The sequence below is a fragment of the Dendrobates tinctorius genome, unplaced genomic scaffold (genome assembly GCF_039654945.1).
Source record: "Dendrobates tinctorius isolate UK_male_01 unplaced genomic scaffold, ASM3965494v1 ptg000016l, whole genome shotgun sequence".
NCBI lineage: Eukaryota > Metazoa > Chordata > Amphibia > Anura > Dendrobatidae > Dendrobates > Dendrobates tinctorius.
In genome coordinates, this window is record NW_027361684.1 from 75,443,464 (window position 1) to 75,462,500 (window position 19,037).

A 19,037-nucleotide genomic window follows, 5' to 3' on the forward strand; every position below is an offset into this window, starting at 1 on the left:
GCTCCAGGCAACCCTTCACCCCTACTCACGTTTTGCCGCCAGCTTCTTCCGGGTCATCCCGGAATGTATACGCCCCAATGTATACTACAAAAAAAGCAAAAAATAAAAATGTCTCTCACACCATTATTATAGAATTAATGTACAGTTAAAACAATATACTTTGGCCAATATAGAAACATATACATAAACTATTCATCAGCCCACTGTGATTAAAAAGCACATGAACTCCCATATTGCTATACAGTATATGTTAAAAACAGAATTCATTTTCTTAAAATTTTTTGATCAAAAAGTGCAAAGCTATCAAACCACATCAAGGAATACATACATATACATGGTCCCTACCACTTGTGTTTCACCTCCTTATGTGTCAAGCCAGTTCTCATCTGGGAAAGCAAGGAATAATAAATCACCAGCACTTTGTTTCTTATTTTTGTAAGTAACGTTGGGAGTGTGGCCCCCTCCATCACTGAACACTCTTATCCGCTGCCCATCTTACCCAAGCAAGACTTTAATCACAAGCTACTCTTAAGGGGGCTTTACACATAGCGATATCACTAGCAATACCGCTAAAGCATCACCGATTTTGTGACGTAGCAGCAATATTGCTAGCGATATCGCTACATGTGATACTTACCTCCGACCGGCTCCCCCGCGGGCTATCGCTAATCGCGCGAGATCGGCCTAGTCCATTTCTCGTCGGACGCTTCCTAAGGGCGCCGGCGAGCGAGCCATGGATGCAGGCGGAAGACGGACACCCTCGTCGCGTCTGAAAGGTAAGTATGACCGCCGACCGCTGCTGCATTGCTAGTGAGATCTGCCTGTTTGGCAGCTCACTAGCGACCATTTAGCGATGCACCAGTGATCCTGACCGGGTAGTATTGTGGTCGGGATCGCTGGTGCATAGCTAAATGTAAAGGGGCCTTTAGTTTTATTTCACTTCCCCAGTTCCGATGAGACCTGGCTTGGCACATAGAGAGAGATACAGAAGTAGTAGTGACCATCAGTATATAGTAAACCTTGATATGGTTAGATGGCTTTCGAAGAATGTTAACTGTGTACCATACATTTTAATTTGCATAGAAATAGTGGATTTCATGCATATTTGTAGTTGCAGCATGCTGATTAATCATGTATATACAGTATATATGTATATATATGTGTGTGTTTTCATATTGGACACATTTATTTGTGTACCAGTACATTAGGTATTTGTATATTAATTTAATTCTAGAGGTTTACAGACCTCTTTTTTTATTTTTTGTTGGTAAAGTGTTCTTGCTTCACCCATCCATGCAATGCAGCATGGATGGGAGAAGTTGATACAATGAGGTTAAGCAGCTGGAACAATGGAGGCTGCAGTGTAGAGGCTGGACAACAGCCTGAGGACAGTAGTCTGTTGAGACAGGATAAGCAGATTGATTAACAAAGGTTGTAGAACCAGGAAACCGCTTACGAAAACCAATGAGTCGTGAGTCGTGACAACACCACAGCAGAGTCATCTTGTTCATGTGGAAAGACTACTCAGCTAGGAGACTGAGTGATGGTGCAGTGTTGACAAGTGCAGGAGAGCCCAGTGGTACAGCAGAGCTGGGTATGTCATATTCCTCACTTGAGGTGATGTAGCAGAGTTGGGAATGTCAAGTAGCATACTCGTAATAATGTAGCAAAACATAGTAAATAGCTGAATATGTCAGTGGGCACACTGGTGAAAATGTAACAGACTCGATTTAGCCGAGCTGGGTTTGTCAGGAGGCTCCTTGATAATAATCTATAAAAAATGGCCTAAGCCATAGAACTACATGAGACAAACTATATAGTGTTAAGGTAGTCACCAAAAACTGAATTTGTAAATCAGAATGACTAGCGTAAACAAAATGTGATACTATAATAAAGATTGATTATTTTTAGAGATGAGCGACTTTGCCTTTTTTATGGTCGAGTCGGGTTTCATGAAACCCAACTTTCTCAAAAGTTGGGTTGAACGCAATCGGCCGACTATAGGGAAAAGTCGGAGGCCAACTGAAACACGAAACCCAATACAAGTCAATGGGGAAGCAAAGTCGGCAGGGAGTGGAGGACAGTAAACACACCTACAGTGCCCATTTCAATGCCAAAAACATCAATTCTTATTACTGAAGCTTGTCAACCTTAATTTACTTCATAATAATAGTTACGCATTGAAAAGTGGGGGTTATTTGGCTAAAGTTGTGGGGGAGGTAGGGCTGGCTCCAGGTTTTCGTGTGCCCGGGGCCAAAGAGTGTCAGTGCGCCCCTTTAACACATACCACAACTCATGATGCTCCGATACGGCACAGAAATATACGTATAGTACAATGACAAATACTTCACTGATTACATGACATGACTGATCTATTTTAAATTGTACAATAGCTCAAAAAAAGACAGTATATTACTCCATACAGTATTATGGCCAACACATTGTGCGCCATACAGAATAATGAGCCCCATATATTTCTCCATACAGAATAATTGGCTTCATATAATGTTATAACAGTATATGATGAGCTCCACATAATGCTACAGTATATGATGGTCCCCATGGGCGATGCTCCAATGTGTTATGGGCCCAAATAATGCTCCACATATAATGGGCTCCATTTCTAATGCTCCAGTGTATAATGGGTCCCATAAATGCTGCTCCAGTGTCTGATCTGCCCCATTTAGAATGCTCTAGTATATGATGGGCCTCATGGATGATGCTCCAGTGTCTTATGGACCCTAATAATGCTCCATACATAATGGGCCCCATTTTTAATGCTCCAGTGTATCATGTGCCCCATAGATGCTGCTCCAGTGTCTGATCTGCCCCATTTAGAATGCTCCAGTATGTGCGCCATACAGAATAATGAGCCCCATAAATTCCTCCATACAGAATAATTGGCCACATATAATGTTCCATACAGTATATGAAGAGCTCCACATAATGCTACAGTTTTTGATGGTCCCCATGGACGATGCTCCAGTGTGTTATGGGCCCAAATAATGCTCTACATATAATGGGCTCCATTTCTAATGCTCCAGTGCATATTGGCCCCATAAATGCTGCTCCAGTGTCTGATGTCCCCAATCTGGAATGCTCCAGTATATGATGGGCCTCATGGATGGTGCTCCAGTGTCTTATGGGCCCTAATAATGCTCCATATATAATGGGCCCCATTTCTAATGCTCCAGTGTATAAAGGACCCCGTAGATGCTGCTCCAGTGTCTGATGTCCCCCATTTGGAATGCTCCAGTATATGATGGGCCTCGTGGATGATGCTCCAGTGTATGATGGGCCCTAATAGTGCTCCATATATAATGGGCCCCATTTCTAATGCTCCAGTGTATCATGTGCCCCATAGATGCTGCTCCAGTGTCTGATCTGCCCCATTTGGAATGCTCCAGTATATGATGGGCCTCATGGATGATGCTCCAGTGTCAGATGTCCCCCATTTTGAATGCTCCAGTATATGATGGCCCCATTTTTAATTAACCCAGGCATGGTATGTGAAAAGAGATCCATGGAGTAATCTGAAGTGTGTGCTGCCGCATCCTTCACTTTTGGTGTGGGTGAAGGACACACGGAAAGTGGTTGCTCCTGACCAGAAGCCCGCACTTACGACTTAGTGTTTGCATTTTTTTAAAACTTCAGAAAAGGAGGCAATAGAGCTGGAGGCTGTTTCAGCAATGTACTGTAAGTCAAAAACAGTTCCTGATGCTCCGGCTTTAAAAGCAGTCTGCCTACTCACAGAAGATGGAGCCTTACAGGCCTTCCAGAGCTACACCATGACGCAGGTTCAACACCTCCTGCCTTAGCTGCTATTGTGTTTTTGGCACTACCAGCAGATGCACCATCACCACCATCAGTACCAGGTGACCCCCCCATGCCCACGTCTGCGTCTTCTTCCACCATACTTCCTCATGTTTTAGAAAATTGACCCAAAATACCAGCAGATATATAGTACTGTATCAGAAGCGTACAGCTCTATACAGTCTAGGGATAACAGTAAATCTCCGTATATATTTCATGAGTCATACACAGAAGCTCACTGTCACGTGGACCCGTCCTGTGTGACATGGCCCGCAGGCCGGTAACTAAAACAACAAGACACTGGGGAAGGGGAAACACCACTTAGCTTTGCTCTTGCTCCCAGCAACAAAGTCCACCACCAGAATGCAGCTTTCCTCCTGAACAGCTGCCATCAAGCTCTGTCAGAGCTGCAAGGAAATCCCTTCTGTGACTCCTTCCACACCAGGACTCTGACTGTGCTGCAAGGAACTCTCTCTAGTTCCTTCCTCCACCAAGGATGGTTGGAAATGACCACTATCACCAACAGTGATTGCAACACCTGACACTCTTTTATAGCAGAGCCAGAGCAATCACACCTGCTTTATAATCACATGCACTAAACTAAAGAAACTAGATTGCAATGACCCTAATGACCACCGGGGGCAAAACTATCTTTAAGCACCACAGCTTAAGGAAAAAAAAAGTTACTAGTGCATTTTATCTGTCATGATCCAGCATGGATCATGACACTCACAGGCTCAGTATGGATTACCCAATAAAATAAAAAGGTGAAAAAGGGTACAGTATCACCAGATACAAGGTATATAGTATGGTGTAAACATTCTGAATCTCCGCATACATTTCAGGAGGCAGACACAAATGCTCTCAGGCCCAGTATGGATTACACAAGAATATGAAAAGCTATAAATGGGTAATGTAACACAAGCATACAGCTGTATACACTGTTGGCCAAATTTGAAATCTCGGAATATATTTCCGGAGTCACCCTCAGACGCTCACTCAGTCTGGGTTTGACCGTAATAAAAAATGTTGAAGAAAAGGTACTGGATAACAAGATAGCAAGTATATATATTATAGGGTACAATTGAAATCTCCATATACATAGTCCCATAGTCAGTCTCAGATGCTTACCCAGTATGGATTTGACCATAATACTAAATGTCGAACAAAGATATTGTATAACAAGATACAAGCTGTATCGGGTAAAAATTGGTATCTCCGATTCACTGTGTATATATAGAAGGCGTAAACCACACACGTTCACTCACAATGGATGATACCGTAATACAAAATTTTGAACAAAGGTACTGTATCAGCACATACCAGGTGTATCCAGTCTAGGGATAATTTTAAATTTCCGTCTATACTTCTGGAGTCAGACACAGACACTCACAAGCTCAGTATGTATTATACCAGAATTTAACAAGTAGAAAAAGGGAAAGGTAGTCGAAGCGTACAACAGTATACAGTGTTGTGGTACTTTTAAATCTTGGTATATATTTCAATCTCCGTAAGCCAGTCCAGACTCTCCGCTACTGGAAACTACATGGATACAAGTACAGACAGAAAGTCGAGTGTTAGCAGAAATTTGGGAATTACTCATCATGGGAAAACCTCCCGGTACATGTTGCAGAGGCGATGCAGACCCTCAATTACTGTGTCTGTGGAGACAGCAAAAATGGTTCTTTGTGAAGAAAGGATTTCTTTATCGCAGTAGCGTGGATCACATCACCGATACTCGTCTCCATCAAACTGTGATCACAGGGAGAGATGTAGACATGGTCCTCACTGACTATCATGATGTGTCTGGTCATTTTGGAGTGCAAAAGACAGAAGCCACAGATCGTAGGCGATTCTATTGGATTGGCATGAGAGGAGACATTGAAAAATGGTGGCAGGAATGTCACATGTCTGTGACAATCACAACTGTGAAAGGTGATCATAAAGCACCACTGCATCTGCTTGTAAGTTGACATCCATTACAAATGGTAGCCATTGATCATCTGAAGGTAGAGGCCAGCAGGAAAGGCCATAGCTACATCTTACCCATCATCGATCAATAAACAAAATTTCTAGTGGCCATCCCTGTAAAGGATTTAACTGCCCAGACTACACAGCGGTGGAGCAGGGAAAGGTAAGTATTGCAACTTGTAAGTGCTGTGGCCATGACCAAGCAGGGGGGGCTGTTATGAATGGGTCACCGAGGAGGAAAAAACAAAACAAGCCAAGTCACAGAAAACCAGAGAGGTTTGTAACTATGCAGATTGCAGATCCCTGATCCTAACCACACAACTAGCAGCAGCCGTGGAGCGTTTCTACGATGAACCTAGATGCTTTGTCACAGCCGGAGGACTAAATAAGCCTAAAGCAAGAAAAGGGGAAAACTAACTGCCCCAGAGCAGACCCCAAAGGAAAGACAGCCCCCACACATGTATTGACGGTGAAACAAGATGAAAACACAAACACAGGCAGGAAAATAGGCTGAGCAAACGATGGGGCCCAAACTAACTAGAAAGGATAGGAAAGGAAAGACACTGTCTGCAATCTGCCAAAAACCCTGCAAAAATAATGTCCAACGCTTCTGATAACAAAATTAACCCTGAAGTTACTAGACTTCTCCCACTATATTAGCACTCTGAAATATTCTGAGACAGAGCAAAAAGAGGCCAATCTAATAAGGGACAAAAAGCAAATTGGCAAATACAGATAAATAAGAGTGGAAATTCAGCACAGCCCCAGTCGGGGCTGGCTGACCACAAAAAACTGAATAGACCAACAAAGTCAAGTGTGAGCATTAGCAGAAAAACTTAGCTTGAGCTGACTGGAACAGATCTGAGAACCAAGACCTGACAAGCCAGAAGGAATCACCAGCACCCGAATAGGGCGTCGGCTGTCTGAAATCCAGTCTGAGATTCCTGAAGTCCAATCGTCATCCTCCTTATCAGGTGGCAGATCTCCACTGATAAAAGCAGCCTCACTACCTCCTGTTACCACCAGAGGGAGCCTGGAAGGAGAACTCACAACTGGTAGACCAGAAAACAAACTCACAACAGGGGGTACACTCGTGGTCGATGGTACTGGCACAGGGCCCCTCATAGTACACTGGTGTGGCTGACGGCGAGTGGGTCCCCCACCATCAGAGACACTGTATTGTACTATGAGGGGCCCTGTGCCAGTGCTGTCAGCCATCTGTGGGCCCATCCACCTGTTCAGAGCAACGGCACTTGCCCGGGTGTACCAGGTGTTGACCCGAGCCATTGGGGGGGTGGACAGCCCACTTAAGGAGGTTTAAAAAATGGCATATGTTAATGTGTTGGCTGGACATTCAGCTGCTGCAGAGGGCGGAATTGGGCAAGTCCGAGGAAGAGGAAGACAAAAGTGAGGCAGTTTTCTGGCAACCTATGTGTCATCAGGGGAAGGTGGGACAAAATCCTTTAAAACCCATGCATGGTTCATTTTAATGAAGGTTAGATCATCAACATTTTGGGTAGACAGACGGGTCCTTTTTTTCTGTCAGGATTGATCCAGCAGCACTGAAGACTCTTTCAGATAACATACTAGCAGCAGGGCAAGCGAGCTCCTGTAAGGCATATTATGTCAATTCAGCCCAGGCATCCAGTTTAGAAGCCCAATAGTCAAAGGGGAATGACCTGTGAGGGAGAATATCGATATGGGAGGAGAAGTAGTTTGTAACCATAGTTGACAACTGCTGTCTCCTGTCACTTTTAATCGAAGCAGTATTAGCAGTCGTGTGAGCGGTACTTGAGAAATCATTCCACAACATGGTCATTAAACCCCTGTCTCCAATGCCACTTCGGCTGTGTGCAACACGAACACCTCTTCCATTGTGCCCACTACAGCTCGTGGGAGAACCAGCACCGCTGCTGTGTGCTGGTAAAGCCTCAAACAAATGGTTTACCAGAGTTGCTTGTTTGTTAGCCAATATTATCTCTAGGTTCTCCTGTGGCATGATGTTGTGTAATTTGCCTTTGTAGCATGGATCGAAGATGCTGGCCAGCCAGTAGTCATCATCCCTCATCATTTTGGCAATGCGGGGGTCCCTTTTTAGGATCCGCAAGGCATAATCGCACATGTGGGCCAATGTTCCAGGTGTCAATGATGCACTGCCAGTGGTAGGTGGAGGAGCACTTTCTGGCAAATCCACATCCCTACAGTCATGCGCAAACACTGTACCTGACCTTGGAGCGCCAACATTTTCTCTTGCCCCCTGAGCAGCATCCTCCTGCCCAAAAGAATCCCCCTCATTCTCCTCCTCCTCCTCCTATTCCTCTTCTTCCTCCACCTCGTCCAGGACAGTTCCCTGACCAGACAATAGCTGACTATCATCCAGGCTTCCCTCCTCCTCCTCCGCTGCAGACACCTGATCCTTAATGAGCGTCAAACTTTGCATGAGCAGATGCATAAGTTAGATGCTCATGCTTATGATGGCGTTGTCTGCGCTTACCAGCTGTGTGCATTCCTCAAAACACTGAAGGACTTTACATAGGTCTTTCAGGTTTGACCACTGCACACCCGACAATTCCATGTCTTCCCTCAAACTGCCTGCCCGTGTATCCTCCCACAAATGCATTACAGCCTGCCCTTGTTGCAACGTCTATGATTAGGCGGTGCTTGGGGAGGTGGAGCAATCGCTGCAGCTTCTGCGTACAACTGGAGTGGATGCTTGAGCGAAGGATGTGCGAGCACAGTCTTCGCACCTTATGGAGCAGGGATGTTAACTCCGGATAATTATTAAGGAAGCACTGCACCACCAGGTTCAAAGTGTGAGCCAGGCAAGGTATGTGTGTGAGTTTTGCATGGGCTATGGCTGCCACAAAATTACGGCCGTTATCACAGATTACCTTGCCTGCCTCAAGATGTAGACTGCCCAGCCATGACTCAGTTTGTTGCTGCAAGTAGTCGGCCAGTACCTCCGCGGTGTGTCTGTTGTCGCCCAAAGACATCATCTTTAACACAGCCTGCTGATGCTTACCACTAGCTATTCAATAGTGGGACATGTTGTGAGTTCATTTTCCCCTCCGTCACTGAGGCTTGGTGAACTCCCTGTTCTAGTGAAGGAAGGTAGTGAGCCTGATTATCAGGCACCTGGGACTAATGAAGACGATTGGCTGAGTGGAGTCAATGACTGGATTTAAGGCAGCCTACGCCCTTTCTGCCCTGCGGGTGATTTCTCTGTGGACTCTTGGACACCAGTCTGATTCCTGCTCTCCTAAAGCTAAGTTTTCTGTTTTGCCTTTTTGCATTTAAGATTTGTTTTTGTTTTTCTTGCCTTTTTGATTCTGCCACTCCCTGCTGGAGTGTGCAGTGTTCCGTTAGCTCTGTCTTCTGAAAGTACCTGAGTGCTGATTTTAGTTTTTAAAGCTTAGTTGCTTCAGGGCCATTTTTATATCAGCTTGTTGGCTTTTGTCTCTGATAGGGTTTTGGCAGATTGCAGACAGCAGCCTTCCTATCCGTTCCTATCTAGGTAGTTTTTGGGCCCCGTCTTTGCTCAGCCTGTCTTTCTGTCTGTGTAAGTGTTTTCATCTTGCTTCACCGTCATTATATGTGGGGGGATGCCTATTGCTTTGGGGTCTGCTCTGGGGCAGGTAGATTTCCCCTTTCCTTCTTTAGGCCTATGTATCTCTCCGGCTGTGATCGAGGGGTCTAGGTCATCGTAGGAACCCCCCACGGCTACTGCTAGTTGTGTTGATAGGTTCAGGGGTCTGCAATCTGATAATTGCCAACTTCTCTGGTTTTCTGGACTTAGCTAGCATTTCTGTTTTTGCCTCCTACGGTGACTCAATCATAACAGGGACACCTCGTGTGCAACACTGCCAGCTGCGGATGGAGTGCTCATGTGACTGCACTCTGTGGATGAGCTTTCGCTGATAAAGGAGGAGGAGGATCGAAAGCTTACAGCCAGCTGTTTCCTGTACCGTGAGGCAGCACTGTTCCTCCGCCGCTGTCCCCAGTGGAGCCTGCATCCACCACATTAACCCAGTGCGCAGTGATGGACATGTAACAGCCCTGGCCATGCCTACTGGTCCATGCATCTGTTGTGAGGTGCACCTTTCCACTCACTGACTGTTTTAGTGGATGGCCAATGCGGTGTTTCACATGCCGGTGGAGGGCAGGGATGGCTTTTTGAGAAAAGAAGTGCCGACTGGGTAGGTCATAGCGTGGGGCAGCGTAGGCCATGAGGTCGTGGAAAGCTTCTAAGCTTCATCTCTAATGAGATTAGTTTGGCAATGTAGGCGTTCAAACAAAGTGTACATGGATGAGAGGATGAGTACTTTCTTGTCCTACTCAGAGTGTCTGGTAGGGTGAGCTGGACTGGAGAGCTGCATATGGGGGAAGTAGCGGTGGACCGGATGGAGTGAGAGGGGGTTGGTGATGGTATTGGTGGTGATGGCCTAGATTCAGTGCAATGTTGCAAAACCATTGTGATTCCCTGAGTGCTTTGGCATTTGCGACGACACCTCCACATTTAGTGCTGGTGGTGTGCTTAACGGTGGCAGTAGTCTTACAGTGGGGGAAGCGATGGAGCGTTGCTGGCCACCTTCCATCAGAGCAGGTGCACATGTACTTCCTGAGGTTTTGTAGTCCGTCCACGCTTGCAAGTGCATGTTGATTAAATGTCTAAGCATGCAACTGGTATTCAAATTTCTGGCTAAAGGTCCTTCCGCACTTCTTACAGGTAACCTTTGCCTCATCAGTAGGATTTTGGACAAAGAAGTGCCACACTGCACTCTTTCTACTATGGTAAACATTTTCTGGCCTTGCACACTGTGCTAAGTTGACCGTCTGGCTAAGCTGTTCTGCAACTCTTTTAGTTTTTGTTCCAGGTTTTTGGACAGCTACGGGCCAGGCAGATAACCACTGCTACAATATCAATGCCTGCTGCGGATCCTTCTCCTTATCTGAACAACTGCCAGCGCCACCCTCCTCCCCCAAAGGATGCCAATCCGGGTCAAGAACTGGCTCATCCATTACCTCCTCTTCAAAGTCATCTGCACCTTCCTCTTTACCTTCCTCTGTGTCACCGTGTAAAGTGGTATAATATGCGGGAAGTGGCACCCGAGTTTCATCAGGGTCAGATACTGGCTCAATAGACTGCGAGGGCAATGTAGTGCTCTGGGTCGATGTACCAACAGAATCATCTAGCAGTGGCTGTGCATCAGTGCACTCCATGTCAGATTCATCTTGGACTGGGGAATTCTGGATTTGACTGGATAACCCAGGCATGGTAAGTGAAAAGAGCTCCATAGAGTAATCTGAAGTGTGGGCTGCCGCATACTTAACTTTTGGTGGGGGTGAATGACCCAAGGAAAAGTGTTTTTCCTGACCAGAAACCTGCACTGACGACTCCATACTTGCAGGTTTCGAACATTCAAAAGAGGAGGCAATAGAGCTGGTGGCTGTTTCGGCAATGTACGCCAAAACCTGTTCCTGATTCTCCGGCTTTAAAAGCGGTTTTACTACTCCAAGAAAAGGCAACCTTACAGGCCTTCTTGGGCCAGACGATGATGCGGACTCAACATCTCCTGCCTTAGCTGCTATTGTGCTTTTGCCAGAACCAGCCAATGCACCACCACCATCAATACCAGCTGCGCCCCCCTGCCCACATCCACGGACTCTTCCACCATACTTCCTCATGTTTTGGAAAATGTACCAAAAATGCCAGCAGAGAGATGGTACTGTCTGAGGAGTGTCCAGATGTGTAAGGTGTATTAAAAAAATTAAATCTACGTATATATTTTGTTAGTGACAGACGCTCTCACAGTATGTATTGGACCGTAATCCAGCAAGCAGATATATGGAACTGTATCAGAAGTGTACAGCTGTATACATTTTTTGTGTAACTAACAATCTCCGTATATGTATTTACGGGGTGTCACACACACGCTCACTCTGTATAGATGTGACTGTAATGCGAATGGCAGATATACAATACTGTTTGAGAATCAGACAGCTCTATACGGTGTCTAAATGGAAAATTGTCAATCTCCGTGTATTTGTATACGGACCGACACATGCAGTCTCTGTCTAGTTTTGACCGTAATCAAACAGCAGATGTACGAAACTGTTTGAAAAGCGGACAGCACTCTAAGGTGTAGATCTGGAAAAACGGAAAAACTCCTCGGCTTTTTTTTTCCAGAGTCACACCCAGATAGCTTCTATTTGTCCGTGATACAAGGCGGTACACGGTAGTGTGTGAGGAGCATACACCGCTATACGGTGTGCGAAAAAATGAACGCTCAGTAACTCACTAGTACAAAATAATAAAAGTTGGAGTGCTTTGAAAAAAGCAGTTTGAACGGCAGTGTGCACACAGCAATGCAGCTAGCAGGTAGCCTTAAAAGGCAGCCTAATCACCACCAGCGCTGCTGCACACAACAAAAAACCTCCCCTATCACTGCACACTAACTGTACAGTTAAAAGCGTTATCAGCAGAAGCAGTTTTTTTTCTTCTTCCCTGCCTAACGCTCTCCCTGTTCAGAATCAGCAGCAGCACCTCTCCCTATTCTAAGATCGGCAGAAGTAAGATGGCGGTCTGCGGTCACAGCCTTTTATAGCCACTTTGACGCCACACAAAGTCAGCCAATCACTTCAATGCCCTTCTCTAAGATGGTGGTGGCCGCTGCCCATGTCATCGCATTGCCCACAGTGTGCGTCCACCTTCATTGGCTGAGAAAAGGCACTGGAAGCATTATTTGCAACGCGACTTTGGCGCTCTGATCGGCGACCTCATGGCTGACCTCACGCTATGGTCGGGTTTCGATCTGCGAAACCCAACTTTAGCTAAAGTCGGCTATTTTTTAATTTGATCAACCCGTTTCGCTCAACTCTAATTATTTTATTATTTATATGATTAAAATCAATAAATATATGGAGAATCATCATACTAACAAAAATCAAAGATGATGTATACATATTTATTGTTCATACATTGTAATAAAGCTCATTTATCATGGAATCCACTGGTGATAAATATGCTGGAGATATTAATATAGCAAAGAACCTCTTCAATGGTATATAAGTTATTTAAATAAAGTATAGATGCATATATGAAAATTATTAACCATGATATAATCCATGAGGAAACATAAAGAACTATAGGTGCTATGTGTTTAAATGTACAGATCTGTACACAAGAGATGCAAGCTCTTCAAAGATATATCTGCCACAATGCCAACTTAGTAGTAAATCATTACATATGGATCATGTTTGATATCAAGCCAAGGACAGAAGACTCACAGGCAAGGTAGATAGAGCAGATAATAATTACATGAGCTACATATGGATAGGATTCACTTAAGTATGCGCCAGACGCATGTTTTGCTGTTGGTTTTTTAAAGGGCAAAAGGAAAGAAGATTCCTTGATGTAGCTGCGCCAGCATATGATCTCCAAAATTACAGTGGCGTGGATGCGATCTGCCCAAATACTCAGATGGCAATCTTCCACCGGAGTTGGCCTTTAAAACCTGAGGGCATAATGTCAGGGGTACCTGCCAACTTTATATAGCAACATGGCATGCTGAAAAACAGTAAGAAAAAGCATAGCTAGAGTAGGAAGCTGCACTCGGTACTGGATCCAGGAGAGGTGAGAAACGTGAAGGACCAGACGGATGGTAATTATTACCTCAACAGTAAATCCACAGGTTTATATAAGATTTCTTGACACACTTCTAAATCTTTTAATAGAATGTAGGCTTGGTGATGATGAAGTCATTCTTCAAAATAATAATGCATCTTGCCACAAAGAAAGAGTGTTAAAGCTGTGATAAAAGGCATATCAAGTCAATGATTTGGCCAGCAAACACTATGGAACGCAATCAAATTGAAAAATGTATGGAGGAAATGTTAACAATTAGTTCATGATAAGCCCCAAACTGCAAAGATGCATTTACTACTCCTCAAAAAATCCGAACCAGCTTCATGTAAGCTTTGGTTTACCATTAATAAACTCCACAGCTTAAATAATTTTGGTCATAAAAATTTAGGGAGGAGCAGTAAAGTGCCAATTAGATTTTTTTTATTGGTTTTGATAATTTCACCATTTATCCCTCTATTAGGGAAAAAACATGCTGTTAATTAAAATTATGGATGGGAAGTGCTGAAGATAACAGATGATGAAGATGACAAGGACCTTACGTTAGTAGCACAACTCCAGTGATGCATTAAAAAAAAAACGCTGGAGTGGTGTGTTAAAAGACAGTTGCCTTTTAATAAATGTGTTACCTTTTTTGGGCTCTCTGTGATTCCCAAATTTTTGTGAGGCATTGTGCATGACTGACTATTGAGGATCATCGGCAGGTTGTACATTCATTCAATAATGACATTTATACGAATGTTTCCAATTTGTTACCATTAACTGTTACCAGGTAATTGGATAGAAGATTTTAATAATAAAGATCTAGGGACCTTGAAATATATCCCTCGAGCAGCAGACATTAGGACTAGAACATATTTTAAGTTCGAAACATCCTTTATTGTTGCATTTCAGTGTTAATATGTTTCTGTAAAGTGTGTTACATGTTGGTTCTTCATATGATGAGTATGAAGTTTACATGCTGCCCACTATGTTACCATTTTATGCATTTCCTGATTTCTATGAGGCTTATTGTTCTGAAAATCATGAATGATCGACACAAAGCATTGCTGGAAGGATTACATTGTGAATTAGTTTAAAATACGACAATTAAACACTTATCACGCTGCAGAAATGCATTCTCTACACTTCTTCATTCGTTTTTTTTGTCATTCAGGCATGGCTGCTGAGTTCATAGTGGGAACGTTTATATTTTCAGCATCTTCAGGTGGACTTCCAAAATATGAAATTACTTTTGCTGAAATATTGAAAAAAGAAGGTTACTCTACTGGAATTATAGGTAAACCTTTCATATGTATATGCTTTGTGTAAAAGAATTACAAATGAACGTAAGGCCCATTTATAGTTGTGTGAAAAAATGTTTGCCCCTTTCCTGATTTCTTATTCTTTACATGTTTGACACTTAAATGTTTCAGATCACCAAACATATTTAAATATTAGACAAAGATAATACAAGTACCATATATACTCGAGTATAAGCCGACCCGAGTATAAGCCGACCCCCTAATTTTGCCACAAAAAACTGGGAAAACTTATTTACTCGAGTATAAGCCTAGGGTGGAAAATGCAGCAGCTACTGTTAAATTTCAAAAATAAAAATAGATACCAATAAAAGTAAAATTAATTGAGACATCAGTAGGATAAATGTTTTTGAATAGCCATATTGAATCAGGAGCCCCTTATAATTCTCCATATAGTTCATGATGGGCCCTATAAGATGCTCCATACAAAATACACCCAATATAATGCTGCACAAAGGTTAATAATGCCCCCATAAGATGCTTCCTAGAATAATGTGCCCCATATGCTGCTCCATAAAGGTTATGCCCCATAAGATGCTCCATAGATTATGCCCCCATAAGATGATCCATAGATTATGCCCCCATAAGATGATCCATAGCTTATGCCTCCATATGCTGCCCCCATATGCTTCTCCATGGATTATGCCCCCATATGCTTCCCCCATAAGATGCTCCATGCATTATACCCCCATATGCTGCTCCATAGATTATGCCCCCATATGATGCTCCATAGATTATGCCCCCATATGCTGCCCCCATAAGATTCTCCATATATTATGCCCCCATATGCTGCTTCATAGATTATGCCCCATATGCTGCTCCATATGCTGCCCCCATAAGATGCTCCATATATAATGCCCCCATAGGCTGCTCCATAGATTATGCCCCCATATGCTGCTCCATATACTATCCCCCCATATGCTGCCCCCATAAGATGCTCCATATATAATGCCCCCATATGCTGCTCCCATATATTATGCTCCCATAAGATGCTCCATATATCATGCTCCCATATGCTGCCCCCATAAGATGCTCCATATATTATGCCCCCATATTCTGCCGCTGCTGCTGCAAATAAAAATAAAAAATGACATACTCACCTCTCCGTCGCTGGGTGTGAGGTGCCGGTGTCGCTGCTGGCTCAGGACCCGGCACCTGAGACATTCACCTGTCCTGCGTCCATCGCTGCTCACTGCTATCTGCCACATCATGTGTCAGTGACGTTCAGGCAGCAGAGGGCACGGCGCGCACTAACCACGTCACCGCACCCTCTGCTGTCTGAATGTCACTGACAGAGGACACATCAGACAGTAGCAAGCAGCGAAGGCACGGGGACGGGTGAATATAGCCTATACTTTACCTGTCCTGGCGCGGTCTCTGCAGCTCCATTCTCCCCCTGTTTCCCTTCCTGCCTTCAGCGGTCATGTCGTACCACTCATTAAACTCATGAATATGTGCATATTCATGATTTAATGAGCGGTACCATGTGACCGCTGAAGGAAGGAAGAGAGACCATGGAACAAGCAAGGGGGCTGCAGAGACCGCGCCAGCAGGGGCAAGTATGACTTGACATCCCCACTCCCCCTTCCCCTCCGACCCCTGGCGTATATGACTCGAATATAAGCCGAGAGGGGGACTTTCAGCCCCCCAAAAATGGGCTGAAAATCTCGGCTTATATTCAAGTATATACGGAAAATGCAGTTTTCAAATGAAGGTCTTTATTATTAAGTGAAAAAGAAATCCAAAGCTGCAGTGCCCTGTGTGAAAAATTGATTGCCCCCTAAACCTATTAACTGGTTAGCCACCCATAGCAGCAGTAACTGCAATCAAGAATTTGCGATAACTGTCATTGAGTCTTTTACAATACTCTGGAGGAATTTTTGCCCTCTCATCTTTGCAGAACTGTTGTAATTCAGCCACGTTGGAGGGTTTCCAAGCATGAACCACCTTTTTAAGGTTCTACAACAGCATCTCAATTGGATTAAGGTCAGAACTTTGACTAGGCCACTTTAATTTTTTTTCTTAAGCCATTCAGAGGTGGACTTGCTGGTGTGTTTTGGATTATTGCCCTGCTACATTACCCAAGTACGCTTCAGTTTCGGGTCATGAACAGATGACTGGACATTCTCCTACAGGATTTTATGGGTTGACAGCAGAATTCATTGTTCCATTCACCACAGCAAGTCTTCCAAGTCCTGAAACAGCAAATAAACCCTGGACCATCACACTACCACCATCATATTTTACTGTTGGTATGATGTTCCTTTTCAGAAATGCTGTGTTTCTTCGATGTCAGATGTAATAGGACATACAGTGGGGAAAAAAAGTATTTAGTCAGTCAGCAATAGTGCAAGTTCCACCACTTAAAAAGATGAGACGCGTCTGTAATTTACATCATAGGTAGACCTCAACTATGGGAGACAAACTGAGAAAAAAAAATCCAGAAAATCACATTGTCTGTTTTTTTTTTCATTTTATTTGCATATTATGGTGGAAAATAAGTATTTGGTCAGAAACAAAATTTCATCTCAATACTTTGTGATATATCCTTTGTTGGCAATGACAGAGGTCAAACGTTTTCTGTAAGTCTTCACAAGGTTGCCACACACTGTTGTTGGTATGTTGGCCCATTCCTCCATGCAGATCTCCTCTAGAGCAGTGATGTTTTTGGCTTTTCGCTTGGCAACACGGACTTTCAACTCCCTCCAAAGGTTTTCTATAGGGTTGAGATCTGGAGACTGGCTAGGCCACTCCAGGACCTTGAAATGCTTCTTACGAAGCCACTCCTTCGTTGCCCTGGCGGTGTGCTTTGGATCATTGTCATGTTGAAAGACCCAGCCACGTTTCATCTTCAATGCCCTTGCTGATGGAAGGAGGTTTGCACTCAAAATCTCACGATACATGGCCCCATTCATTCTTTCATGTACCCGGATCAGTCATCCTGGCCCCTTTGCAGAGATACAACTCCAAAGCATGATGTTTCCACCACCATGCTTTACAGTAGGTATGGTGTTTGATGGATGCAACTCAGTATTCTTTTTCCTCCAAACACGACAAGTTGTGTTTCTACCAAACAGTTCCAGTTTGGTTTCATCAGACCATAGGACATTCTCCCAAAACTCCTCTGGATCATCCAAATGCTCTCTAGCAAACTTCAGACGGGCCCGGACATGTACAGGCTTAAGCAGTGGTACACGTCTGGCACTGCAGGATCTGAGTCCATGGTGGCGTAGTGTGTTACTTATGGTAGGCCTTGTTACATTGGTCCCAGCTCTCTGCAGTTCATTCACTAGGTCCCCCTGCGTGGTTCTGGGATTTTTGCTCACCGTTCTTGTGATCATTCTGACCCCCACGGGGTGGGATTTTGCGTGGAGCACCAGATAGAGGGAGATTATCAGTGGTCTTGTATGTCTTCCATTTTCTAATTATTGCTCCCACAGTTGATTTCTTCACTCCAAGCTGGTTGGCTATTGCAGATTCAGTCTTCCCAGCCTGGTGCAGGGCTACAATTTTGTTTCTGGTGTCCTTTGACAGCTCTTTGGTCTTCACCATAGTGGAGTTTGGAGTCAGACTGTTTGAGGGTGTGCACAGGTGTCTTTTTATACTGATAACAAGTTTAAACAGGTGCCATTACTACAGGTAATGAGTGGAGGAAAGAGGAGACTCTTAAAGAAGAAGTTACAGGTCTGTGAGAGCCAGAAATCTTGATTGCTTGTTTCTGACCAAATACTTATTTTCCACCATAATATGCAAATAAAATGAAAAAAAAACAGACAATGTGATTTTCTGGATTTTTTTTTCTCAGTTTGTCTCCCATAGTTGAGGTCTACCTATGATGTAAATTACAGACGCCTCTCATCTTTTTAAGTGGTGGAACTTGCACTATTGCTGACTGACTAAATACTTTTTTTCCCCACTGTACATCTTCCAAAATGTTAATCTTTTGTCTCTTCAGTCCACAAAGCATTCTCCCAAAAGGCTTGGGGATCATGAAGATGCTTTGTGGTAAAACTGAGACAAACCTTTATGTTCTTTTTGCTCAGCAGTGATTTTGTTTTGGAATACTGACATGCAGACCATTTTTGCTCAGTCTCTTTCTTATGGGTGAATTATGAATACTTGCAGTTCTTTGGATGTTGTTGTGGGATCTTTTGTGTCCTCTTGGATGAGTCGTTGCAGCGCTCTTGGGCTAATTTTGTCATGCTGGCTATTCCTGAGAAAGATTATCACTGTTCCATGTTTTTGCCATTTGTACTTAATGGCTCTCACTGTGGTTTTACTGGAGCATCAAAGCTTGTGAAATGGCTTTA

The 19,037-nt window shown here is 43.9% G+C and overlaps 1 protein-coding gene across 3 annotated transcripts in view; it reads left to right on the forward strand.

Annotated features, from left to right (window-relative positions):
- Positions 1 to 19,037, forward strand: part of STS (steroid sulfatase) — a 345,407-nt gene that overhangs the window by 56,748 nt on the left and 269,622 nt on the right. For all 3 annotated transcript variants that reach the window (XM_073565968.1, XM_073565969.1, XM_073565967.1), the window contains one exon: positions 14,583 to 14,705. In XM_073565968.1, coding sequence (XP_073422069.1) covers positions 14,583 to 14,705 — 123 coding nt within the window. The remainder of the gene's footprint in view (positions 1 to 14,582; positions 14,706 to 19,037) is intronic.